This window comes from Leptopilina boulardi, unplaced genomic scaffold (assembly GCF_019393585.1).
Source record: "Leptopilina boulardi isolate dan_hultmark-lab unplaced genomic scaffold, ZJU_Lbou_2.1 LbouV2_204, whole genome shotgun sequence".
Classification (NCBI taxonomy): domain Eukaryota; kingdom Metazoa; phylum Arthropoda; class Insecta; order Hymenoptera; family Figitidae; genus Leptopilina; species Leptopilina boulardi.
Window position 1 is genome coordinate 482,998 of NW_026137757.1, and position 27,984 is coordinate 510,981.

At 28.6% G+C, this 27,984-nt stretch overlaps 1 protein-coding gene across 2 annotated transcripts; it reads left to right on the forward strand.

The window, feature by feature from the left end:
• The first annotated feature begins 15,142 nt into the window (after positions 1–15,142).
• Positions 15,143–26,911, forward strand: LOC127278526 (protein hunchback). 2 transcript variants are annotated; one of them, XM_051300268.1, is made up of 7 exons: positions 15,143–15,396; positions 20,117–20,300; positions 22,594–22,946; positions 23,140–23,311; positions 24,042–24,515; positions 24,601–25,188; positions 25,409–26,911. In XM_051300268.1, exons 2-7 carry the CDS (start codon positions 20,172–20,174, stop codon positions 25,652–25,654), a joined length of 1,962 nt encoding a protein of 653 aa, XP_051156225.1. In that variant the 5' UTR covers positions 15,143–15,396; positions 20,117–20,171; the 3' UTR covers positions 25,655–26,911. The 2 variants fall into 2 exon arrangements, with proteins under 2 accessions (XP_051156225.1, XP_051156224.1); XM_051300267.1 differs by having other exon boundaries at positions 15,144–15,396; positions 20,135–20,300.
• The last annotated feature ends 1,073 nt before the right edge of the window (positions 26,912–27,984 follow it).

A 27,984-nucleotide genomic window follows, 5' to 3' on the forward strand; every position in this document is an offset into this window, starting at 1 on the left:
ACATGTTCAAATAATGTTCTTGAACAAGTTCAGCATCCGGAATTGAGACATGTTCTTGTACCAGAACTTGTACAAGATCCTGGACAAGAAAATATACTTGTACAAGAAAATGTACATGTTCTTGTACATATTTTTGTGCAGGTTTCATGTACAAGTACTTTTACATGAACACGTTTATGTTCTTGTACAAGAACATTTGTTCAAAAATGTTTTTGAAAAAAATTTGAAAATTTAATAAGTTATAACTATTAAGACTCTTCACTTATGCTTGCTAAAAATTATTGCGCAGCTGTAAAGGCTTAAGAAAACTACTGCGCAGCCTTTAAAGTATTTAATTTTTAGTAAAGAAAAAAAAAATTAACATGTGTAAGAACGTGGACGTGTTCATGTACAAGTACTTATACATGAAATTGTACAAGATCATGTACATTTTCTTGTACAAGTATCTTTCTTGTACAAGATCTCACACATGAACTTGTTCCAAATTCGTATGCATTTTCCTGTACAGGAACTGGTCAGAACTTGTACAAGTTCAGTTGCTGATCCTGTACAGGAAATTATACAAGATCTTGTACAGGGATTTTCAGTAGGGCGAGGTTAGGAAACTTCAGTGATAAGGTTCTTACAAGTTTGTGTTGATGTTTAAATGTCCACATGAAAAGAATATTCACACGAAACTTTGAGGGAATATTACACTATAAATATTCACGTGCAATGTTCAGTCAATGTTGTGTCAATATTCACCTCTACTTATTACATTAGTAAACGAAATTTTCATAACTAGGCGAAAATGTAATGTCAATATTGACTGAACATTGCACGTGAATATTTATAGTGTAATATTCCCTCAAAGTTTCGTGTGAATATTCTTTTCATGTGGACATTTAAACATCGACAGAAACTTGTAAGAACCTTACCACTGAAGTTTTCTAACCACGCCGTGTGAGGTTCTGTCAAGTTTCAGGGAATTTTGGGTGCTGTGTGGGTAGCACGTCAGGTTAAGGAGAAAAAAATACTGAAAACACTCAAAAACACGGTTTATGAAGACTTTACCCCCACTTTACTCAAAATCCTGACTTCATACGCAATTTTAGAACCCGGGATCGTGTTCAGCACACAAAAATACATTGAAAACTACTCTGATATATATATATATATATAAAAGTCTTATTTTGTAGACCTGTGTTATGATTGTTTGTAAACGTTTTTAAGATTTAATTACACAATAGTGATTATTTTATTTGATCATATTTAAATTTGAAAATCTTTGATGGAGTGTCTTGTTGCAATATATGTCATGAAAAATGTCATTTGCCACAGAATTAATGATTTTTTTAGCGAACACACGAATCTCAAGGGTGCTAATAACAGTTGTTTCTTTTAATTGTGTTTTGCCACAAAACAAAGCGAACTAATCTTTAATAAGCGATAACTAGCAGCAAATTCTATAAAATATTTGAATTGGCCATCTCTCCCGCATGGCCAACTCCCCCGGACTGACCCTATGTTCTTAAAATGTTTCATAACATTATTTGGTAGACATGAAACGTTCTGAAAACGTTTTTAAAACGAACATGGTTTTTAATATTAATAATATAGTTTTTATAAACTATTATATCTGTAAATGAAATAAGTATTTTTTCAAAAATTCAAGATTGAAAAAATTATCGTTTGGAAGTATCGTTTGAACATTATTTCAATAACAAACTGACTACCATAAAACTTTATAGAAATCATTGTTACCACATACACGGAAAGAAAATCCTTTGCAATAAATGTTAAAAATGATTTAAAAATTTAGTATATTATTTAACAAGTAATGGAAACTAAGGCTAGTTATTAAAAATTAATATATTTTTAGCAAAAGCTTTGTAGAAACAATTTTAACAGAAATTAAAATTACTATTCTAAAATTCATAAGAAAGGTTTCTTATTTTTACTAAAACTATATGAAAAAGGGAAGCGGAATTAAAAAGCGCTCATTATGTTTGCTAAAACTATACGAAAGGGCGATGTCCAAGTTAGCACGCAAGTTTGCTTTGATTTTCTTAACATATATCCTTACCTAACTTATCGAAAATACGCATATACATAAACGCAAAATATTGCAACGCACACACTTATATTATATACATGTTTCACGAAGGTAGAAAATTTCCTTATATACTAAGAAGATAGATTTTAATGCACTTGCGAGAAACGCTTTATTTATTATTTTAAATTATATGCGCTATTATTTTTTAATATTCATAAGAAAACAATAACTAACTTAAATTAACGTTTAAGAGGTCATTTTTTAAAGTAACAATGATCATGAATTTCTTATGATTTCTTATAAAATTCTTGTTAATCTAAAAAACCAGTACTCCTAATTTAATTAGTTAGTGAATTGAGTGAATATTTAAAAATTTATTAGCAAATTTTGAGAAATGTTTTTACTTTTAAAAATTAATTACTACTCGTTATGTGAACTTTTAAGTTGCTCGGTTATAAGATCCACATTCATTTCAGTTTAATCTTAATAATGATTAAAGAAATACAATATATATTTTACATAAATTCGAAAAACAAATCATTGAAAAAATAGCCAAATACATACAGGATTAATCATCGCGACTTTTCGTTAGTCAAGTTCGTTCAGACTCGCTTGGTTGCCTTCGGTCCCTCTTCCTCAGCCTTCTTTTCTGAAATTTTCGTATCGGTTATACCAAAATATGAAAATATTGAATCAATTAACGTTATCATTTTATAATGATATTTCTAAAATTCTTAATAAAAATTGTCATTTGAGTTTCCTATAGTAAAATTTAAGTTTTTCAAATGACTTTACTAATTTTTATTTTCTAACTATATTATATAATATTATTTTTATTTCAGGCTTTTTTAAAAGTGGTAATAATAATTAATAAAATCCGTTAGTTTCCATTACATGCTACCAACTATAGTAAAAATTGATTTTAAAACATTAAATATTATTACAATTTTTCTTTCCGTGTAATACTTATTCATCTTTAAAAACAGTTAGATTTTATATTAAGTTTTGAAAAAGTTATTAACAAAAACAGATTTACCCGACCCTCCTCTACTAAGTTTTGCGCCATTACTGCACCAGTACCCAGTGGGAAATTTACCATTGGCAAAAGAGTGGCCCAATATTGGCAGCATTGGACCAATATTGGACCATCATTGGTCCCATAATGACTCAATGGTTACTGGAATATTCCCTCAATATCAGAGGAATATTCTGCTCAATGTCACAGGGATATTCCCTCAATATTACATTTCACAGGAATATCACCGTGGAATGTCCCCATGAAGCGGACATTATGATATCGCCTGAATGTCACAAGAATATTCTCGCTTGATATCACCTTGACATTCAAGCAATATTCCGTGCTTGAATGTCAAGGTGATATCAAGCGAGAATATTCTTGTGACATTCAGGCGATATCATAATGTCCGCTTCATGGGGACATTCCACGGTGATATTCCTGTGAAATGTAATATTGAGGGAATATCCCTGTGACATTGAGCAGAATATTCCTCTGATATTGAGGGAATATTCCAGTGATATTGATGAGATAATTTAAAAAATTCTAAAAAAAATTTTTTCTATTTTTTTCCATTTATTTATTTTTTCATTTAAATATTCAAAACAATCAAAACAAACAACATTTTAGAATTTTATAAATAACAGGAATGTTCTCTCAATATCACAGGGATATTCCCTCAATATCAGAGGAATATTCCCTCAATATCACAGGAATATTCCGCTCAATATCACAGGGATATCCCCTCAATATTACATGAATTTCACGGAAATATTCTCTCGGTACCATACGAATATCACGCGAATGTCACAGGAATATCACCGTGGAATGTCCCCATGAAGCGGACATTATGATATCGCCTGAATGTCACAGGAATATTCCCACTTGATATCACCGTGACATTCAACCAATATTCCGTGCTACTTGGGTATTGGAAATTTCCTACTGGGTACTGGAATCCATGTACTGATTATCGTTTTCATCCTGATATTACGTCAGCAACGGGACATTACTGGTTTACATTAGGTGAGAGTTTGGCAAAACCGAGTACCTCCTCTTTTCCATGATAGTGCTTCCATTTGTGGGATCCATTTAATATATTTTGTGTTTTGCATCAAAAATCATAATAAAAATGGAAACTCAATTGAAAACATTTTTCTTTCTGGTTAGAGTATTTAACATTGTGATTCTGTAACCAGAGTTTTAATTATTTTAACCAGAATTCTGGTTATTTTAACGAGAATTCTACTTAATGCAACTAGACGGAAAAAAATTTCTAGTGTTATCAAGGGATCGTTCACAAACTACGTCACACTTCAAGGGTGGAGGGGGGGTCAAGCAATTTTTGACGACCCGTAGAAAAAATGGCGCTAAAGTATGTAACAGTGTATGACGTGGGGGAGAGGGGGATACAAAAATGAAATAAAATAGCGTGACGTAGTTTATGAGTGACCCCCAACAGGATCTCTAGTGCCATCTATAAAACATGGTTGGAGTATTCACAAAAGCAGAGGTTTGGGAAACAACCAAATTTCATAGAGTGTGTCACAATACAATTCGATGCGCATGCGCTATGTCTCTGTACTAACGCAAATCAGGTTGTGCTGTTCCCAATTTTTGTGTTCGTTTCGAGACATCTGTACCCAAGTAGCACGTAATATTACAGTAATATTACAAAAAATATCAAAAACCACTTAAAAATATTTGACTGATTAATTATTATATTTTTCCACTTTATCATAATAAATTTTGTAATTTTTATATATTTCAAATAAGCGTGTAATATTACAGTACCTAATATATTATGACCATATGAGGCGGACATTTTAATATTACTGTAATATTACGTGCTACTTGGGTACTATCGATGTTTAACTTTCAATATATCGATTTGTTGACATATCGATGTACTATAATCAGAGGCAGAGATGGGTAAAAGTGCTTTTCTGGAGGTTTTCTACGTATAATACATAAATGACGTATTATACGTATAATACTGTAAAAAACCAGGTTTTCTACATTGTTGCTGCATCAATGGCAACATAACCTCTTTTTGTTATTTACTTTCTGGTTTATTGTTGGTAAATAAGTATTAATTAATGAATAAAATATTTAAATATTGGTCAATTGAGAACTTTCAGTTGAGTCAAATAATATTATCTTATTTGAAAAGAAATACTAATATAATTTAAATTTTATCAAAGCATCAATAATTAATTTTTGCCAATATCAGAACTTTTGAAAATTGGAAATTCGAAACAATAAGATTAAAGGCGCTTGTATACCTCACCGATCCCAAGTATACTTCTGTCGTGTACCATTGGAGTAAAAGAGACAAAAGATATTTCCGTCTCTTATGTATGTATAATACGTGTATATTACACGTAAAATACCTTGTATTATACTCATATATTTTGTTCAGGCAATTATCAATATTTTCTTACTCCCTAATGTTCAAGGAAGAATTCTGTCTTAAGGATATTCTACAAAAGGTGCAAAAAGTAAGTGCAAGTACATATAAGTCCAAATTCAATAAAATGAGTGCAAGAGAGATAGATAAACTACATATCTCTTTTGCACTCATGAGATTGGCACTTGGACTTATGCACTTGGCTTTTGCATCTATTGTAGAACCTTCTTTATTTGAACTCTTTTGTTCGTTTGCTTCTTTGTAAACCGCAAATTCCAAAAAGGTACCCGGTTTTAGTTTTAGTTATTTGAAATATATATATAATATATTATAATATAATATAATATATATCTACCTATATTACAAAAAGATATTGCCGCCAACGCCGCCGCCGCTGTTCCAAGACTCTGAATATAGCCGCAAGCCCCCCCCCCTCCCTTCTCTTCTACCCCCCTTCTCTTGACTTGTGGCTATATTCAGAGTCTTGGAACAGCGGCGGCGGCGTTGGCGGCGATATCTTTTTGTAATATAGGTAGATATATATATATATATCTTAGAGTTAACAAGCATATATCTTTTTTTTAAACATCTTATGACTCCACAAATATCTAAATTTAAGTTGCTTAACCCCTTGGCTGTCGACAAGATTTCCACTGTTTGGGGCAAAAGTGTGTTGAAAAAAATTTTAATGGATTTCCATGAAACTTGGTATACTAAGGTTTTTAGGGTTGCTGATGTCAGATTTGGAATCAGCGACCCCGAAAACTCTCGAGTAACCAGTTTGAGAAATATTTAAGATTTTTTAAATCACTTTTTATAAGTTGCTAATGTCAAATGCACTCTTGTCCAGTTTTAGTTTTGTGCATATATATGCGTCAGCGACAGGCAACGAGTTAAATAAACTTGCCGAACACAGAAAAAACTTTGTCTCAAAATGAGTAGCGTACGCTACTCATTTTGAAGTGCAACATAGCTGAGCAAGGTTGGTGGCGCCACTGTCTATGTGGTTTAGCATTGGCTCATTTTGAGATGCAACAAAAATGAGACTAGGTTTTTTCTGTCAAGTAATACTTACATTTTAAGATGGAAGAAATATTTTAATTCTTGTTAAAACGCAAAAAGTATCTTCAATATTAATAAGATACTTTACAAAATATCTTTTTTTAAGATGGAAGATACCATTTTTCCATATTACATCTTATTGTAAGATACCAAGTGCGGGAAACTCCCTGTGATTGTTCCACACGGCTGACAAGATGTATACAGTGTAAATGTTTCAGGAACGTCATTCCAAGAATACTTGATGTAAATCATTTGTTGTAATGTAAAGCTATATTTATATATTTGATGGAAACAGAATTTAATAAAAGAAGTATAATGAATTTTATAATTTTTCTATTTCAATTTTAAAAAATTTATAAAGCTCAATTTATTTTGTCTATATGAGTCTATATGAGATATCCAATGTGAGATATCCCGTCTCAGATACTGCGGGAAATCCTGTATAAGGTATCCCTGGGATATACAGCACGGGTTACCCACGGGATAGAAATTTGGATATCCCCCCTGCCGGAAAAGTTGAACGCCTACCGAAACGTACAACCGGCTAGGATCCGAGTTGGTTCTATTGGCGGAGGCCTACCGGTGCAGGCAATCTGTACCAAGTCGGATGCCAAATGACAACCGGCGCGGTACCGATTTTCGGATCCGTCTCTCTGCGGTCGTTGGTACTGGTTTCGCTTCTATTTTCTACCGATGTCGGAAGAATGCTGGTTATTAGGTCGGTACTGGCTCTGTACTGAGACGGTTCCGATTTTAGGATGTCCAATATATTGTGTAATTTAATTTACTTGTAATAAATTAATAATTTATTAATAATTAATTTCCGGCAACTTTCTGGATAATAAATCGGTTTCTATTTACTGTGATACCTATTTATTCATATTAATTTATATTTATTTTAATTTTTAAAAAAGCAAAATGTATCACTTCAAAATTTTGTTTAAAACTTTTTTGAAAGTGTTTATTAAAACAATAATCATCAATAAAAAACATAATAATCTTATTGATATATTAAGTAATTACTCGGAGAAAAAAAGAGTAATAATTGTAACATTTTCTATTAAAAATTATTACTTTCAAATAGTAATTTGGGAACTGCTCAAGAAATAATAACTTTTATTAAAAGCTGAGTAATATTTAAAATGTCCCGAGCAATTAATACTAGTAGCGAAGCAATTTTTATTATGAAGCGGAGCAATTATTACTATTTCGTAAGGATTTTTACTATTAAAAGTAGTAATCGGCCGTACCACTACAACGACGGGTGGTGGAAATGCCGACGCGTGTGCAGCTGCGCGCCTGCGCGTTTGTCACTAAAAATGTTTATAAAAAGAACTATATATATTTTCTTGTTTTATTTTAATAAATTAAAATAGAATAATCAATGGGTTCGAAAAAATTTTCTCCAATTAATAAATTAATAAATTATACAGATTCGAACCCTGCCTAACTAAACGCAACCTAACATCGCACGCTTTTACATTAGGCTAATTCCACAATGGGTTCGACGCAAGGTAAACGCAGCGTTGACGCGACGCATTCCAATGCGTCGCGTCAACGCTGCGTTTACCTTGCGTCGAACCCATTGTGGAACCAGCCCTAGATTCAACCTGAATAACATTGTGACGTCAGCACGTTCACGTACAGTCGAATCTCCTATAAGTTAACTTCCCATAAGTTAATTTTCCCCTATCACGTACCCCCTCTACCTAAACAAAACTTTAGTCATTACACATGCGCATAGTGGTGCCAAGATGGCTGACACATAACATCTTATTCTAGAACCTCAAAATAAAAAATCAAGGTTTTTATAAAATTAAAAACAATAAGATAACTTGTTAAAAATTAAAGTTTTATGTACTTTTAAGACTCCTCGAGACTGACTACTTTTAATGTACACAAATATGTTGAATTTGACAAACTGTCAAAAAAGATTTTTAATTTTAAAAAAATACTAATTCAAAAAATCTCAATATTCTATTTTATTTTTAAATAGGAAGTTAAAATATATATTTTCGTTATTTGAATTTAAAAATACAGTTTATTTGAATTATAATTATAATAAAAATTGATTTCAATTTATGTTATTTTTAGTTCTCAAGTTAACATGTATGTCTACGATGTTTAACAATGTTCTTCTAAAACGTGTAATTAACATCTTGTACCACTACCTAGAATAAAAACATTCGATTCATGTTTAAAAGAATTTTCTTTTAATTTAATTGAATTTTGTTTTTTTTAATTTAATTTAATTATTAAATAATTGTTTCACTGATGTAGCTGCATCATTTACGAATATTAATTCCTTAATAATATTTCCAATTAACTCAAATAATATTTTATCATGAATAAAATTCCGTCCATGATTTATAAAATTAATAAAAGTAGTTAAAAGAATAATACAAGTATGTACCGACAATGTTTTTCACAGTCAACTAAACTTATATTAAATTAAATATTCAAACATTTCTAATAACTCATTTACTTCACAAGACTTCAAACATATATTTTGAAATTGACCGCCATGCGCAATAGGTCACTGCGCAACTATTTCTCCTTACGCGGCAATTCTCTCATAAGTTAACCCCCCACCAGAATTAACTTATGGGAGATTCGACTGTACACGTTTTCCAGACCAATGTAGACTCAGCATAATGCTGATTTTACACTCACCTGAAACTGAGCGAGCGGTTCCATGTTCTTAAAATGTTTTATATAACATTATTTGGTGGACATGAAACGTTCCAAAAACAATCTTAGAACGAACATGGTTTTTTGCCCACTGGGGAGCAATTGTTTTATGAGAATTACATAAAAATAACAACCATTAAATATAAATTTAAACAATACAAAACTTTTTTAAAAATTTAATAAACTATTCGAATATTCGACATTTAACATTTAAAAACAAAATAATAAACATTAATCTCAAAAACAAAAAAAGCGTCAATTTTAAAATTTTGTTAATTAAAAGTATACATTTCAAGCTTCATTATTATAAGGGGTAAAAAAGAAAAAAATAAGGGTCCTTTATTTAAAAAAAGCCAAAAATATTTTTGATTTTCAAAAAAGGAGTAAACTTTAAATTAAAAAAAAAAATTTGCACCATTCGAAAGAGCAGGAAAAAACCTTTTGAAAACATATATGTAGGTAATTTTTTTTTATTTTTGATACAAAAGTTATGATTCTTAAAAAAATTTAATGTTTACATTTTGGCTATTGGTACACTTCAGGAATTTCGTATCCTATATCTCCTTTATAATAAATCTCTAAACGATAATCTCTCTAAGTTCTGTCACAGTAACGCGTCGAAGTGTTATTCGGAGTCAGTATCAAAACTACACAAGAATTTTCATAAAAAAGTTATATTGTACAAAACTTAAAAATTGTTATTTTTTACATTAAATTTTTTTAATCTTGTTTTTATTTTTTGTAAATTTTAACTTTTTTGTAAATGAAAAAATTTTTTTTTTAATTTGTTATTTTGTACATTGAATTTTTTTTTGTTTTTTCTCAACGTTATTTTTTACATAATTTTTTTAGTTATTTTTTACATAATTTTTTTGTTATATTTTACATATAGAAAAAAAATTTTTCGTTATTTTTTTGGGGCGGTTTGAGGTGCCCACAAACTAAATGCATACATTGAAACTGTATATAAGTTGCATTTACAAGTACAAATGAATTTTAACATTAATTCGTATGCAGTTTAAAGTTTGGGTCAGTTGGGGTAAATGGGGACAAAATCCGTATTTTTCACAAATTAATTAATTTTATGCATCAGAAATAAATTTAGATAAGCTTTAAACGCATGAAACTGACTGTCCTTATTTACAGTAAGATTAAAAAAAAAATTTTAATTTGGGGTAAATGGGGACAGCATAGTTTCTAAAAAAGGTTTAAGAAAAACGTTCCCTTAAGTATATTACTGTATTAAAGGATAAAAATACTTGAAAGGAATTTTTAATAGGGCGGACGAACTTAAATTTTTTTTATAAATTGATTAAATTTGCTTAATTGATATCTTTTATTATTTTTTTATTCAAGTATTTTGTCTAGCATTTCAAAGAAAACAGACTTAAAAATCATACAAATTTTTTTTCTTATTCCTTATGATTTCCTTAACAAAAATACACTTTAATTTCTGATTTTTGTCGATTTGGTTAATAATAACAAGTTGTCCCCATTTACTCCGAGTTTTCAAATTTTTAGGGTTATTATTAACCAAATTGACAAAAATCAAAAATTCAAGTGAATTTCTGTTATGGGAGTCATAAGGAATAAGAAACAAATTTTGTATGATTTTTAAGTCTGTTTTTTTTCAAATGCGAGACAAAATACTCAAATAAAAAAAAAATTTAATTGGTTCAACTATTATATATCTACTACAAATTTTTTTCAAGATTTTCCATCCCTTAATACAGTAATATACTTAAGGAAACTTTTTCTTAAACCTTTCTTAGAAACTCTGCTGTCCCCATTTACCCCAAATTTAAAAAAAAAATTTAAATCTTACGGTAAATGGGGACAGTCAGTTTTATGCGTTTAAAGCTTATCTAAATTTTTTCTGCTGCATAAAATTAATCCTGGGAATGTAAATAATAACTTAAAAAATAAATCCGCAAATATAACCTTTTAAAGGAAGAAACTTACGTAATTTGTGAAAAATACGGATTTTGTCCCCATTTACCCCAACTGACCCAAACTTTAAACTGCATACGAATTAATGTTAAAATTCATTTGTACTTGTAAATGCAACTTATATACAGTTTCAATGTATGCATTTAGTTTGTGGGCACCTCAAACCGCCCCAAAAAAATAACGAAAAATTTTTTTTCTATATGTAAAAAATAACAAAAAAAATTATGTAAAAAATAACTAAAAAAATTATGTAAAAAATAACGTTGAGAAAAAACAAAAAAAAATTCAATGTACAAAATAACAAATTAAAAAAAAAATTTTTTCATTTACAAAAAAGTTAAAATTTACAAAAAATAAAAACAAGATTAAAAAAATATAATGTAAAAAATAACAATTTTTATGTTTTGTACAATATAACTTTTTTATGAAAATTCTTGTGTAGTTTTGATACCGACTCGTTATTCGTCATCTTCGTCTTACATGCACATAGGCACGTTAGACGCAGACAAATTATATACGTATAGTTGGTTTTTGTGTTTATCATAGAAGCACGTTCTTACCAACATATGGAAATTTAAAAGTATGGACCACAGGCGACTTAATACTTAATATTTAATTGTTTAGCAGATCAAAAAGTCTAAAAATCAGATTTAAAAATGTGGAAGTCAAATAGTTGACATTATGATTGTTCGATCAGTTCAATATTTGAAGTTTAGATTGCGTAGAAGGTCATGCAGTCAGAAATTCATTTTTTATAATAGTAAAATTTAATAGTTATGAAAAATCGAGTCATTAATTGTTTATAAGATAATGTACATAGTCAAAATTAAATTGTTTGCATATAGTTAAATATTTGACACGTCAGTGGTTTAAATAGTTTAGTAGTCACACTTTTAATTGTCTCAAAGTCAAAGATCAAGTATGGTCAAAAATCCATATTTAACCCTCTAGGTACTTAGGGCGAGATCACCACCACGATATTATTATTAGATTTGTTCAATTTTTAATTATTATTTATAAAAGATTTTATTTTATATAACAAATTTGTGGCGAGAAAGCCCAAACGCAATTGCTATTCATTAAAATTATCTAATTAAAGCGAAAATCTATGAAAACTGCAAAAAAATTTTAATTGTTAATTATAAAAGATTTTATTTTCTAAAATAAATTTAGTGCTCTCTAAATCTGAATTAGTAAAAATGTTTACTAATTTGAATTAGTGACTCACTTTTTGCTTTAGAATTAGTTAAATTTTACTAACTGTTATTAAAAGTTACTAATAATTAGTAAAATTTTACTAATTCAGAAGCAAAAAGTGAGTCACTAATTCAAATTAGTAAACATTTTTACTAATTTAGATTTAGAGAGTGTTATAAAAGAGTTATAATTTTTATTTATTTGATGTTTTATAATCATTTGTTTTTTCATTTTTACTTAAAAAAAGATAAGTGGTGATCTCGCCCCAAATATTGGGGGCTATCCCTTGCAGGGATAGCGTAGAATGGCTGTAGCTCGAAGTAATGAAGAGACCGGAACATGCGTCAATGGAGTAAAATGTAGCCAAAGAGTCTATCTTTCAAACCTTTTTGGTTTTGTCTTTATCGGCTCGGGGACTGGAGATACAGTTCGAAAACTTAAAAGTGGTGATCTCGCCCTACTCTACTCTATGTTATATGCATGTGAATTTAAAATTTGAAGAAAAACTGTAAATAATTTATTTAAGAAAACGAAAATTTTGTGGTATATTAGTGTTGGTCGTTCTGGAACTTAATGTAATATAAGAAAGATAGTTCACCATAGCCCACATATACTTTGAGCTTCTAATATTAAGGACGTTTATCCACGGAAATTCAGGCCTCTAGAAAAAAATAATCAATTAACATTTAAATAATTAGAATAACATTATCAATTGTACTTTCTGAAAGATTGCCTGAAATATTGCCGTTTGAAAAATACAGCTATTTATTTTTAAAAAATCCAAATTTTTCTTTTAAACAAATAGCTGTATTTTCCAAACAGCAAGCTTGTTCGAAAATCCCCACGGTGAATTTGTAGAGAATCATTTTCTGAATAAAATAAGCCATATTTCATTGAAATCGAATTATTTTTAAAAAGTTCTGTAAAAGCAACATAAAAAAAAATTTTATCCAATGCAAATTGTCTAAACAAATAAATTTTGCTCGTTTCAAATTTTTTTCTTAAAAATTGATATCTCATCTTTCGGAAAGTACAATTAATAATGTTATTTTAAATATTTAAATGCAAATTAATTATTTTTTTCTAGAGGTCTGCATTTCTGTGGATAAACGTCCTTAAAATAAAAATTAAAAATGCAACAACTTTATATATTTTTAGAAAAATATATAAAATAAAAATATTATATTTTATAATATATTTTATAATACTTTATATTATATATAAATATATAAAAACATATATATTTATATATATGGGGTAAAATTCCTGTGGCGAACAAAGTGAAAAAAAAAGTTGCTCGGATCGGGCTGTAACTTGCACATAGTTTAACCCTAAGGGTGAGTAATTTAACCACGAAATATTGTTAGGTTTTTTCAAAAACTGTCGAAGAGGGAGGGGGTTGAATTATTTTAAAAAATTTAAACAGTGAATATTTTGAAGACTTGTAACTTTTAAACAGAAAGAAGAAGAAAAATTTGTCCTGCATGTTTTCGAATGGTTTTTTCCTTCTCTTTCGAATGGTGCAAAAAAATTTTCCAAAAATTCAAATTTTGACCCATTTTTTTTGAAGATTAAACATTTTTTCGAATTTTTTTTTATGTTCGGTCCTTTTTATTTTTTTTATTTATTTATTTTTTTTTTTTTGAAAGCTAAAAGTGTGTATTTTCACCACAAAAAATATTGAGATGTCCTTTTTTGTTATTTTCGAGATATTAATTAATTAATGTAAAAATACATTTTCAGCAACTTTGGAGCAATTTATTGTAACACAGAAAAAACCTAGTCTCATTTTTGTTGCAAATCAAAATGAGCCAATGCTAAACGACATAGACAGTGGCGCCACCAACCTGGTTCATTTTTGTTGCACATCAAAATGAGTCGCCTAGGCGGCTCATTCTGAGTTCAGTTTTTTTCTGTGAAATATTTGTCATGAAATGTGAAGAAAATAAAAAAATAAAATTTTTTATTTAACTTTTTTTTGTAATTGAGAAATGACTCTGGAGAGAGCACTTAAAGACGCTAATGCATAGACCGCAATTTAGAATTGCTTGAATAAGCAATATTCAGGTGGACAAAAGGACGCGTGCATTTGCGCCCTTTAGTGCGCTCTCCGGCGTCATCTATTGAATTTACAAAAAAAAGTTGAATAAAAAATTATTTATTTTTATTTTTATATTTCATAAGACAACTATTTACAATAAATTGCTTCAAAGTTGCTAAAAATGCAAAAATTATTTTTACATACCTTGTAAATTGCTTAAACAGAACAAATACATGTCTTTAAATAAAAATTGTATTTATGGAAACGAAATAAAGAAAACTTTTTTATTTTGTGAAAGAAAGTAGTCTTGAATTTTTTTTAAACTCAATATTCGTCTAATATTGAATATTGTCAATATTTATTGACATAAGAGAAAATATAAATTATTAATGCGAATTTTATTCTTAAAAATTTATTAGGTATATGTTTTCTGAGAATTGTGTCGGCGTGATAGGCACTCGCCGAGAAAAAAGAAAAAAAAATAAAGGGTGCTCCAGTATGTGTGCTTCGAAAACAAGAAAGTCCAAATCGCATATTATGGAAAAGTATATCTATACGTATATAGTGTAGAAAAAAGTGGAAAGTGTCAATGAAAGGGTAGTGGGGAAGAATAGGCTGGCGAAGAGAATATTCTCCGAATTCTGTGAAGGGTGTAACGGTGATTGGATGGCTTAAAGTGGTGGGGATAGGGTAACTTAGTTGTGCAGCCCCTTTTCGCAAATACCCAATAAGCCACAATTCTACTTTGGTTTTTACAGTCAGTCTGTTTTCTGAACTCTGCTAGTATGTTGGATTTTGTATCGAGGACGGGTTTCCTGAGTTGAATTTTCTTTTCAATAAAAGTTTGTGGGTGAAAAGAGTTTTGTGTTGTGAGTGACATTGCATTGTATTGTGATTATTGTGTAAAATTTCAGCCAATGTTCTTCATATCAACCCTTGGACTGATTAGTGTTTAATTTGAAGAGTTCGAAATTACACAAGAAATTCTTTAACAGGTTAGTTTGAGAAACAGTCAATTATACTTTTTATTTACGTTCAAAATTTTTAAAACATTAGTTTTTCAAGAATGACCTTTATTTTAATCTCTGTTTTGTAATAGTATTATTTGATGCTTTTTTCTTTTTATTAAACCTGCAAATTAAGATCATTAAAAATTAGTAAATATTTTCGTCCAGTCAATTTATTATTTGATATAAAATTTTTTCACATATTAAAACTAGCTATATTTTTAAAATTGAATTTAGAATTAAATATAAGAATATTATTTTCTAAAATCGAGGAAAAGTTTAATTTATTGTTTTTATTTTTGTGCTTTTTCTTTCACCTTCCGAGAATTTCAATTGTTTCGCAAAGCATCTAAATAATGAAAACATTGAAATACATATACCTAAAGGTCTAAACTTGAAAATAAACTAAATTTATGCTTGCTTTTCTTTTTAATCAAAATGTAGTGTATTTATTTATTCTTTTATTTGAAAAGAAGCAATATATTATTATTATTATATACATTTTTTTATTGAATTCATTTGAAATTATAATGGTAAGGATTGCAGAAAACAGTTCATTTTCTCTCTTCTTTTTATCTAAAACTTCACTTCCATTTATTTTTTTATTTACAAATAAATGTAGATTATTATGTATCATACAAATAAATTTCTTTAGTTGAATTTTGTTATTTTATCAAAAAGAATTTACTATCAATATATACATAACATCTAAATATTTTATTTTATTTATTATGAATATTAGTGGAATGAAGTGTGAGTGAAAAATAAAATATAAAACACCCAAGATATGTAATTGAATTGTAATCCCCATATGGACATCCGTCATTTTTATTTTATTGTCGCTTCTTAAGACGTAAAATGTAAAAAGATCTAAAATTATTAAAATTGTGGTGAAATTGAAATTATTTACTCGACTTTTTACTGTTTATCAATAGTAAAAAACTATTAAGGCCACGTTTTGTAATTTGCACCTTATCCGAGATCTTATCAAATTGTTAGTCTCGTTTAAAGAATAAATTAATGCACGGGTAAAAATTTAATTCTTTTGACTCTATGACAAATGGACATTGTTGAAAATACATTTCTGGACAATAAATCAAAGCAATTTACGTATTTGCGTCATATTTATTACCTAAATTGTTTTGAAAAGAAACTAAAATATTACTTTGGAAAGTGCAGCACGTTAAAGTTAAAGAAAAGAAAAAGTTATGATTTTAAGAAGTCTTGTGCTTGGTTCTTTTTGCAAATTGTATTAAGGGTTGTTTATTTTCACGGTTACCCCTAGCGTTATTTCACTGGGAAGACAGTGGCCGAAGTGAGTTATTTATGGTGGCAAGGACATGATGGACAATAAGATTTGCCAGCTTCTTTGAATAGCTAAATCCTGACTTTCCGGTGTCCAGGCTAGAAAATGATCCACTTGAATAAATCAACCGAACCTTGTCAGCAGGGGCACGTGTAGTTTCCGAAAATGTGGTGACCACTCCGGCTTCAGAACACCGGAAAGCTAAATTTTACAATTTTAGGTTGGTAGCTTGAGGTTCGGCTGCATTTGCAAAACCCCTTTTCTCCGAACAAAACTGACCGCTGAGTCCATTATAAACCCCTTTTTAGACTAAAATTTACTGCTGTAATAATTTTGTTTTCCTCACTCGGTACTTACTTTATATATTTATATTATATGACTCATAAACTTATCCAAATAGCTGTCTCGTTTCATAAAAAAATTGTAAATAATAATAAATAATCACACCAAGGTCCACAGCAATGATATTATTGTTTTTATTACACAGAGGTTCCTATTAAAAGACATTTTTGCTATTATAAAGTAAACAAAGCTTAACAAACTATTATGTATTGCTACATGAAGGATTCGATAGTTCGCTCTTTGTTCTGTTGAACACTTTCAAGGTGAACTAATGTGTACAAAAAAAATGATAAAATTTAAATTGAAAATTTTCTTTTCTAAAAAACATTACTTATCGGAAATGAAGAATCTCATTCTTTTTTTTCACTTTTCTTTGTATTTTAGATTTATAATCAAAATCAAAATCTCTACCTGACAGATCCACGAAACTTTTAACTTTCAAGAAAAAAAATTTCTTTTTTTAATTTGAAGGCAGATTGATGTCACTTTTTATACATGTTTAAGTACATTTAATTTTAAACTCTTTAATATTAATAAATTACATATAAACTTGAAAAATTCGACTTTTTTTATTTTTGATATCGAAGTGGTTTCCAAAGTATTTTCGTCGTCTGAACACGATTCTGGCACCCAAATTTTCTTAGCACGTCAGGATTTTGAGAAAAGAGGGAGTAAAGACTCCAAAAAAGTGTTTTCAGCATATTCTTATCTTAATAAAATTTATTTCACTCAAAATCTTTAAGCGACGTTTTTGTGTTCAAATATATGTATAAGAATGTTTCGATCACACCATAGATTGACCTGTTTAAAGCAAAAATGCAGTTGTGCCTTTTAAAAATGTATAAATTTAAATGAAATCACGATTTTTATTATCATCTTCAAATTGTTGCCACAGGAATACAATTAGAGGCACATCATTGAAGAAGGTCTTAAAATTTTTGTTTTTTCATCATCTTCTTAGAAGTGCATTGAACTTTTATTTTTATCCAACGCCGTAATAGATATTTTCATAAGAAGACGTGCAATTGAATTTTCTTAAAAAGTGCTATCACTTAAATTTCAGTGGTGGCACACTAATGGGATAGTGAAAATTTTTTGACAAAATATGTCTGTTAGATATTTCCATAGTAGCTGAAGTGATATTTTACACGCCGCAAAAATAAAAACGTTAAGAATAGAAACTTTTTTAAGAGTTTCAAATGAAATTTAAGCATTTTTTCACTTTTTAACTTATAAAACTAATTGTCAAATAAATATTTTGTTCTATTACTGTACATAAATGTTACTTTGTATATAATTTGACAAAATAAAATGATACCCAAAGTTTTAATCTTTTAAACCTCAAAATTAGAATTTGGTCTCGAACATGTGTGTTTTTTAAAAATATGTAGTTCTAACTCAAATAATCCGATTATAAGAAAGTTCAAAAATGAATTTTAAAGGTTTTTATCGTCTACATTTTAATTGTTTTATTAGTTGTTATAAAATGAATTTTTATGCAAAAATTTTCAAAATCAAAAAATATATTTTTTTTTTGATTTAGTCATTAAAAATTTCTGTTCAATAAGCTTGAATTCAGTATATATTCTTATTTTAAGAATAATATTAACTAAGTTTAAGTATAAAATATTCTTAAATATGCGCCACGAAAATATTCTTAATTTCAGTTTACGGTTTTTTCTGTGTAATTCCTGAAGATGGGATGAAAACTATTTACGAAGATACAGTGTAAACAGTCGCTTAATATTTTTAATTGGCCGAACATATGAAACTGCTTTATGGAGCGTCAAACAGTTATTAAACTGAGTTTTGATAAATCTTTAAGAACTTAAAGTTAAAAATACAATCTTCCTTTATTAAAATGAGGCAATGAAGCAGAATAATAGTGTAGTGTGCTCACAATTATTATAAATGTTTTTTTTTAATTACGTTCGGTAAATTTTTAATTCTTCTATGTTTAATTTACTTGTTCTCTATAACAATATAATTTATTATGAAACTAATTTACTTTTATTATCTAAGTATTTCCACAATTTAAAATGGTAATAATTTCATTGAGCAAGTGTACGATTTTTTCATAAATCCTATCTGCCAATAATCAAAATATTTGTTTTCATTTGTTTGACCACTATTAATTTAATGCATCATTTATGCTAGTCAACTAAAGAAAATACTGTAAACCCCAAGTTCCAACATCGCCAAGTCAACATTCGTAGCTGATAAAAACGACCTTTTAATTTTAATCACCCATTAATTTTATACTTACAATTGGTTTCGAATAAATTTTTCTTTTTAAAGGGATTTTAAAATGGAATTATTTCTAGTCATTCGCTTATTTTAAACTAAACTTCAAAAATATAAAAAGAATTTTTTTGTTTAAGAATCTCAAAAAATTGTTTATAAACAATTAATTGTCATTACAATTCATTGTTTATAAAAAAAACTTATTAAACAAAAATACTTCATATCAGGCTCGTCGGATGCAGAATTACGTCAGCTTTTGATTGGTAGTTTGAGAATTGAAATAATTTTTTTTATTTGTAAAATATTTTATTTTTTATTAACATTAATTAATTTATTAATAAACATCTCGAAAAACGGGTCATTTTCATATTTGAAACAACTTATTTTTAAAGCAGCGTGCGCTGAGTTGATCAATGAAGTAAAGTCAGTAAAGTTTATATTACAGAACTCTGTCGGTAAAGTCGCATGAGGTAGAAATTGAACTGAGTTTAAGTAGTGATTAAAATTTGCAATAACTATATTAATTTTCAATACTGCGACTATGAATATCCCAAATTTACTATCGTTCACTATTAAATTATGTTTTCATTTTTATTGTTTTTCACAAAATTTAATATGCTTATACGATTACGTTTAATATTCAAAATCAGGACCTTTTTAAAAATTGTAGAAAAATTAAAATTTTTTACCCTACTAGATACTGAAATGTTATGTTGAGATTAGCACTTGACAAATATTCAAAAAGAAAAATAAATAATAAAAAAACATAAATAATAATATAAAAATTCATTAGGGAAGACATTAAATCGATAATAGCTTTTCTATATTTTTCAGTCTCAGCCTATAAAATCATTTGAAAATATCGAAATCTATGTTGCCGAAAATGGATGAGCAACGAGGTCAGCAATTACTGCAGCAGCAGCCTGATATACAAAAACAGGGGCAACATCCCCCCCAGTCACCAACCACGCCTTCCTGGAGTATCGCTGATAAAATAGTAGTGAGTATTGTGAGTTATCACCGCCCCATTGCACCCCTCAACGGTATCAAATTTCTTTCTCTTTTCCCACCTACTTTACTAAGTCTGTCTCTTTCTCAATTGTTATAGTCGCACCCTTCCTTCACAAATATCAAAATGTCTGATTCCACTGAACAGTACTTCTTTTGTTTTGTGGAATCTTCTCCAGTTCTTTTATTTATTTTTAAACAATTATGAAGTTTGCCTTTAAATTGGATTAAACTGGATTCACTGACATTTTACTGAAAATATACTACATATATGATTTTACAATAAAAAAAATGAACTCAAAATACTTTTTGAAAGACAAGGTGTAGGTTGTAAACTATATCACCTAAAAATCTTAAGTTATGGATAAAACAATTTGATTGTATTGAAACTGTTTTCAATATTCATTTGATTTGAAAGCTGTTTCTTACACAGAAATGCTTTTCTACTTTTTATTTATTTCTTCATCCGTGACAATAATTAGGCCCATCCTGTAAAAACTAAAACGGTTTTAATAAAAGGCAAATATTAGAAATATTGTTTTAGTTCTAATTTCATATACTTTGTTTCGTCATTTTCTGGCCATGAAGAAATATAAAGAATAGAAAATGAAATGTTTTGTGGGATTGAGGGGACAAAAAACTAACAAGCTGAAAAGCAAATGTATTTTTACAAATTTTTTTAAAATGTTATCATTGGATCTTTTTGAAATTTATATCATACTTTATTGAAGTAACAAAAAAGATAATTAACTAAATATATAATTATTTTAGACAACTCTCCCCCCCTTCTTTGACTCCGACAAGTTATCTGGTTGACATGTCTGGACCTCTATATGCATCAAAAATAAAAAAAACTAAATAACTTTAAGAATTGAGTGTTAGTTACTATGGGTACGGAATTTTTGTTATATAAAAACTATAATGCTATCTAGATAAAGTCAAAAAAGAGGTAGTAATAAAACTCACACACTGCTTTAAACATCTTGTTTTTCTTTAATAAACTATGATAACATTTTTTAGAAAGATCCAATTGTATACCTTTTTAAACAAAATCGCAAAAATGTATTTACTTTTTAGCTCGTTTGTTTTCTTAAGAGAATTAAGAAGTATTAATGATTATAAAAAGAAAAACCTAGAACGGTTATTCAGTTTTAATTCTTATGTATTTAGTACTCCCAATTAATTTCGAACATTATCAATTTCCTTTTCAAGGGATAATAATTGTACGAAATTTATACACATGTTCTTGTCAAAGACAACTTTTAAAAAACATAAAAATAATTCATAAAAGGTAATCTTTAAGATACTGAATCCTGATCTGGCCAAAGACTATTTTAGAAGAGTTGTTTATAAAAAACTACAATTTATTATTTATATGTTTATATTATTATTAGTTTATGGGTTTTGGCTACGGGACAGCCACCGTTGCTTATTGGTATATATACACATATATATATAATATAATTTAAAAAAATATATAGTATACATTTATATAAATAAGAAATTATAGTTTTCTATAAAAATCTTCTATAATAATGTGTTAACTAGAACAGGACTCAATATCTTGAAGAATATCCTTTCTGAAATCTTTTTTTGTTTTTTAATGTTATCCGTGAAAAGAAAGTGTGCATAAATTTCGTACAATTTATTGTATAAAAGGAAGTTAAAAATGTTCAAAACTACATAGTTATAAATAACTAAATAACCGATCAATGACAAATTCATATTAAAACCTGTGTTTTGTCCACTACTTAACGTTTTTATACTTATAGTGTATATAAAAATATTATATTTGTGACAATTAGAATTTTTAGTTAAAAAATAATTTATAACTTATATTAGTTATTTCTGTTCTTTGTAAAATATGTTTTTATTTACATACATCATATTTTTCACTAGTCAATGTGATATCCTTTTGACCGGATTCGATAAATATGTAGAAAGAAACTTTGTTATAATGTTGTTAAAATTGTATTGTTTCTAAAATGTCCGCTTTTTGAATTTTAACGGCTTTGACGAAGGAACGCCACAAAGCGAAGCGCCCCAGTGTTAGATGGATAAAGGAAAAGGATCCTGGTGAGTAATCGCCTTGCCTATGGACCCTTCAACGAATCAAAATAAAAACTATCTCACTCTTGACATTACTTTCTGTCTCTCTTGCTTTCCACCCTTCGTAAATACATATGGATAGCTCATTCCTTGCACATTGACATCGATATTTTTTTTAATAGCTGTTGCACAACTTGAGAACTTAAAAGTACTCATTACGTTTATTTTCATTTTAGAAAGATGAATTGTCTGATGAAAAAAATGATGATTCTGGTGTTTCACCCGGACACTATACGAGCAATTCCGCATCTCCAAGAAGCAGAAGGTCGTCTTCAGTGATGAACTGCAGTCTTTCGCCTGGAAGTTCCATTTCAGATTCGCAAAGCATGCAGTGTACACCTTACGACTATAGTCCGAGTTCATATAAGCTTGACAATTCACCGTTGACCTTTGGACGTATAAATTCAATAGATGAAGATACACTTGGAATGAAGAACGACCATCAGGAAGTAGACGGACCTTCTACTAGTAAACAACAACTTTTTTGCAATTATCAATGTCCCCTTTGCATTTTTACTACTACAAATAGGTAATTCAATATTAATTTCAAATTAAGTTAACATTTTTTGGCTGATTATTTTTTCTTTGAACAAATGAGGGAGGTGTTGTTTGTGTAGATGACACAGTGATAAATAAAATTTATTGGAATTCTGTGTACAGATTATAGTACAGTTTAAAATTAAAACAATGGAAAATATCCTGACCTGTTATGAAACTTTCAGATTAACTTTTACTCAGCATTTAATGGTTCATTATACACCGAGTGATAATTCTGGATACGATAGAGCTATCATGGAGCAAGATGGCAGGATATCTCCAACCATGTCAGGAGATAGGTCAGAGTACGAATATGAAGATTTTGAAGATATTAATGTGCCACGCATTAACTCTCAGGTATTTTTAGTTATTGACATAATTGGTTATGTAAATTGGCCATTAACTAAAAATAAATTATGTTTTATATGTTGGCATGACGATCTATGAAGTAAAGAAGTAGCGATTTTCATTAGTTCAGACGTTTCGGTGTGAAAGTTCTTTTTTCATGGACCCTCATGCCAATATATAAAACATAAGTTATTTTTAGTTAAGTTTAATTAAGAATTTAGTTATAATTCTGAAAAAATTCAATAAAAATATCTTATAGTCTTATAAATTAAATTGAATCTCTAAATGAGGTTAGAGAAAGACTTGAAATTGACATACAAAATAAAGTTTCGAATATTAAAGTAAGCAGCCGCAAGATACCGTCTTCGTCGCTTCAGTTGAATATTTTTTAACTTTCCTTTTCATTTATTTAATCTTAATTTTCTTATTTTTTAATAATTTTATCTTAATTCGGTAAATATAGGTATTTCAACCATTTCAATCGAAAGTTTTTGCATTATTCTAAAGTATATTTTACAGTCTTTTTATTCAGTGTGGGAACAGTATTTAAAGGAAATGTTTTATTGTGCATATATGGATTTCAAGTTCTTTCTTTGAGTCCAGTTCAAAAGTAAAAAAGTAATTTTATAAATTCAGATATTGATACAATTTTTAGGAAGATCATTGAAATAAAAGTATGTAAAATTAATTTTCCTACAAACAAGTAAATTTAATTTATTAAAATTGATGTTTTTTGTAGGGCAAGGTGAAAACTCACAAATGCAGACAGTGTAGCTATGTGTCTATTACAAAGTTGGATTTTTGGCAACACAATCGCAGACATATCAAGATTGACAAATTGTTAACTTGCCCTAAATGTCCATTCGTTACGGAATATAAACATCACCTTGAATATCATCTTCGAAATCACTTTGGGTCGAAGCCTTTCAAATGCACCAAGTGTCCATACTCATGTGTCAATAAGTCGATGCTCAATAGCCATCTTAAATCACACTCCAATGTTTATCAATACAGATGTGCCAATTGCTCTTATGCCACCAAATACTGTCATTCGTTGAAGCTTCATTTAAGAAAATATAATCATCAACCTGCAATGGTTTTAAACGCCGATGGATCTCCAAATCCGCTGCCTATTATCGACGTTTATGGAACTCGAAGAGGACCAAAACCTAAGCCAGTGAAGACAAAAGAAGAGAGTCAATACAGCGTGCAGGTAAAAAACTTGTTTGATTTATTTTGTATTTTAAAAACAGTTCTCTAGCTTAAAAGTATTTTCTAACAAATAATTGTCATTTCAGAATCAGTTAAACAATAATTTATTGAGTACGATTTCACCACCAATTGTTGCTTCGCAAATGATGATGCCAACATCAATGCCGCCAATGGGAACTGCAATGAATATGTCCGTTTTAAACAGCGGATCAAATGGAATGAATAATCTTGTGCCAAATCATGCTAATGTGCTAAATGCATTGTCATCTTATAATCAACTGCTTGCTGCTGGTTATCCGATGCCGAATTCTATTTTTAACGAGAATATTGCGGAGAATGCATTGAAACTTCAAGCGTACTTTGAATACACCAGATCTATGAATAATGAGAAAATTCTCGAAGACTCACTGCTGAAGAGCATTTCTACAGGAACAATTCCTTTAAATAATATCTCTTGTCCCGAGAAAAAAGATATGGATTCTATTGTCGAAAAATGCGAATCAGTTCCTGAAAATTGTTACATTGATAAAAAGTATGAAAGTTCTAAAGAAGAGGAACATTTTGTGCAACAGCAGAATGTGAATAATTTAAAGAAAACAGGCACTAGTCGACGTAAAGGAAAAGCTGTGAAATTAGATAAACATATCTTGGAAAAAGATTCTGATGAAGAGCAGGTGAGCATTTCAATTTTGTATTGGCTACATATTAAGAGCACGTCAGAGTGTCTAATTCTTAAGAATTAGAAACTTCGTTTTTCCTAATAAAAATATAGTTCTCCTATTTTTTTATAAAATATTATCAATTGCGTAATTTAATTTCAACTTTAATTTTAAAAGAAATTCAACATGTTCTATGATTACAGTTTTTCTAATGAATAATAATTTTTTGTTTCAGGACTACGAAACATCTTACAATAAACCAGCGTCAACTATGCCTAATAATTCCGATTCCAAAGATAAATCTGAAAATGCAGATCAGTTCGCATGTCAATACTGTGAGATTTCTTTTGGAAATGACGTCATGTACACTGTTCACATGGGTTACCATGGATATCAAAATCCTTTCACTTGTAACATGTGTGGGCATCAGTGTTCAGATAAGGTGTCATTCTTTCTTCACATTGCTAAGTCAAAGCATTGAGCAAGTGACATAATTAGCGACATTTCTTTTTCTCTTGAAATTAGCAGTGTAATGATGAAAGCAACTTACACTTGGTAGAAATTATTTTTCTATTATAAGCGAAGTAACTTAAGTAAATTAAGCGCCTTACGATTATAATCCTAAATGTATTTTAGTCTTCAGTGTTCAAGTTATTCTGTTATTATCAGCGAATAATATTGATTAGAAAAATTAAGAATTGCGGTTTAGGCCATCATATATATATATATATATTTATTTATTTATATATACTTGGTTGCTTTTGCGAAATATTTCGAGCCAAAAACTTGTGGTTGTGAATTAGAAAGAAATTGTATAAATGCCTCAGGGTCATATAAAAGATAAACTGCCTTTGTATAGTTACGATCAAAAGTACTTAGTAACAACTTTAAAGTAAGATTTTACAGTTTACTGGTACTTTTGATTTCACAAGAATTAATATTTTTAGATTATTTCCAAGCCGTACAAAAGTATAAAACTGGGCTTGACTAACTACCTCAGAAAATCATACATTTTCTAGATCTATAAACATCATATTTTTGTAACACATTTGTTAGAACAGTACAAAACTATAGGATAATCGTAAGTCTAATATTAATATTTTTCATATTCCAAAGAGGCTTCTTTAAAAAGTATTATTATAAAGAGTGATTATAGACGAGTAGATTTCTTTAAATTAATTGTTGTAAAAACAATAAGTCAAATTAAATTTCATAACTATGCAAAAATGTATAATATTATTCAGATGCAATTTAATTTTTATACAGAATAATTTAATTTATTGTAAGATAAATATTGTAGAAAAGCATATATAAGTGTTTAAATGAAATATTGCAAAAAGTGATGTCCATTTGTCAATTATTGGAAATATTATTTTCTACTGAAAATAATTGTCTCTTTTCAATTAATTGATAGTTTGTATTATATAAAATATCATTAATCTATCATAAAATATATATATTATCATTATATTGAAGGCAAAAAATCAAAAATTTTCAATAAATATGGAATCTAAAATGTACAAGTTTTTTTATAGACTTGTTTCTATTTCCAATGGCATTATATTTATGTTTACAATTATACCTTTATACATTAAGAGTTGTATTATTCATAATTTATGTAATCAGATTCAGATATTTAAGCCTACGAAGTACTCAACATTCCTATTCTGTGTAATATAACATGTAATACATTTAAATATTACTTGTAACACCAATTAATAAATTATTTACAAATAAATTTCTACTTTTATCTGTTACATGGATGATTCTACAAACGAGGGAATTATGAGCGGTCAAGCTTATTTTGTATATTAATTTTGAAAAAAATAATTTTTTCTTTTATGAAGATTGTAAATCTAAATGGTTTCTATTGTGGCACTAAAAAACAGCCGATGAAAAAAAATATTTCTTGCAAAAAATTAGTAATAGTACTGGATTAGTAATTTTGAATAGTTGTAGATTATTAATGTGGAAATAATTATGACATTACTCTATACCTTATTTATAAAATATCTTCTTGAATGTTGTCCCTGGATTTTGTCATCATTCGTCTGGCAGTTGAAAACACGTTAAAATTATTAAAAATCAACATTCTAATGAAGTTACAGTTCGTTATTGTTGTTAATTAAATTAAACTAAACTAAATGTGATACCACGCGCGTTTTTTTAAATTTGTTATTCTATTAACCAAGATTGTGTTGTGACCAGACAAATTCTCATTCGTCTGGCTTCCATTTTTTTGAAAAAAATATTATTTTTAGGTCCTTCTATAGGCTTATGTATTGCAAATTTGAATTCTCTATCGGATAGAATTGCTTATTTTTTTATTTAATGTTGTTTCTACCTTTTTCTTAAAAAACTGCCAAATTCTCATTCATCTGGATCTCATTCGTCTGGCACTTTGGAGACAGGATATACATTAAGCACTAAAAACAGCGTAAAACTAATAATTTTTAAACATTTTTCGATTTTCTTGACTTAAAATAATCCTCACTAAATTTTTAAGATATTGATAAACCCCAGTCTTTAATTTTCATTTTGTATATTTAATTATATTAATATAAATAAAAAAATAAAAAGCACTTTTTTCCTGTGAATCGTATGAATATCTCAACAAAATCGAAATATTTTTTATTATTAGACACTTAAAGTACTCCTACAGATTTGTGATTTGTAAAATTATGTTTTAGTAGAACACACGTAATTTGTTATAAACAAATTATATAAACAGATTACTAATTAAACCGATAGCTTTTATTGATCCTTGTAAAATTCTTTACTTGGGGGTTTTCGGGGTCGCTGATTACGAAT

Coding starts and splice junctions, on each gene's coding strand:
- LOC127278526 (XM_051300268.1), top strand. CDS start 20,172: ATGTTGCCGAAAATGGATGAGCAACGAGGTCAGCAATTACTGCAGCAG. Junction 22,947..23,139: donor ATTTTTACTACTACAAATAG/GTAATTCAATAT, acceptor TGAAACTTTCAG/ATTAACTTTTACTCAGCATT. Junction 24,516..24,600: donor AGAGTCAATACAGCGTGCAG/GTAAAAAACTTG, acceptor TTGTCATTTCAG/AATCAGTTAAACAATAATTT.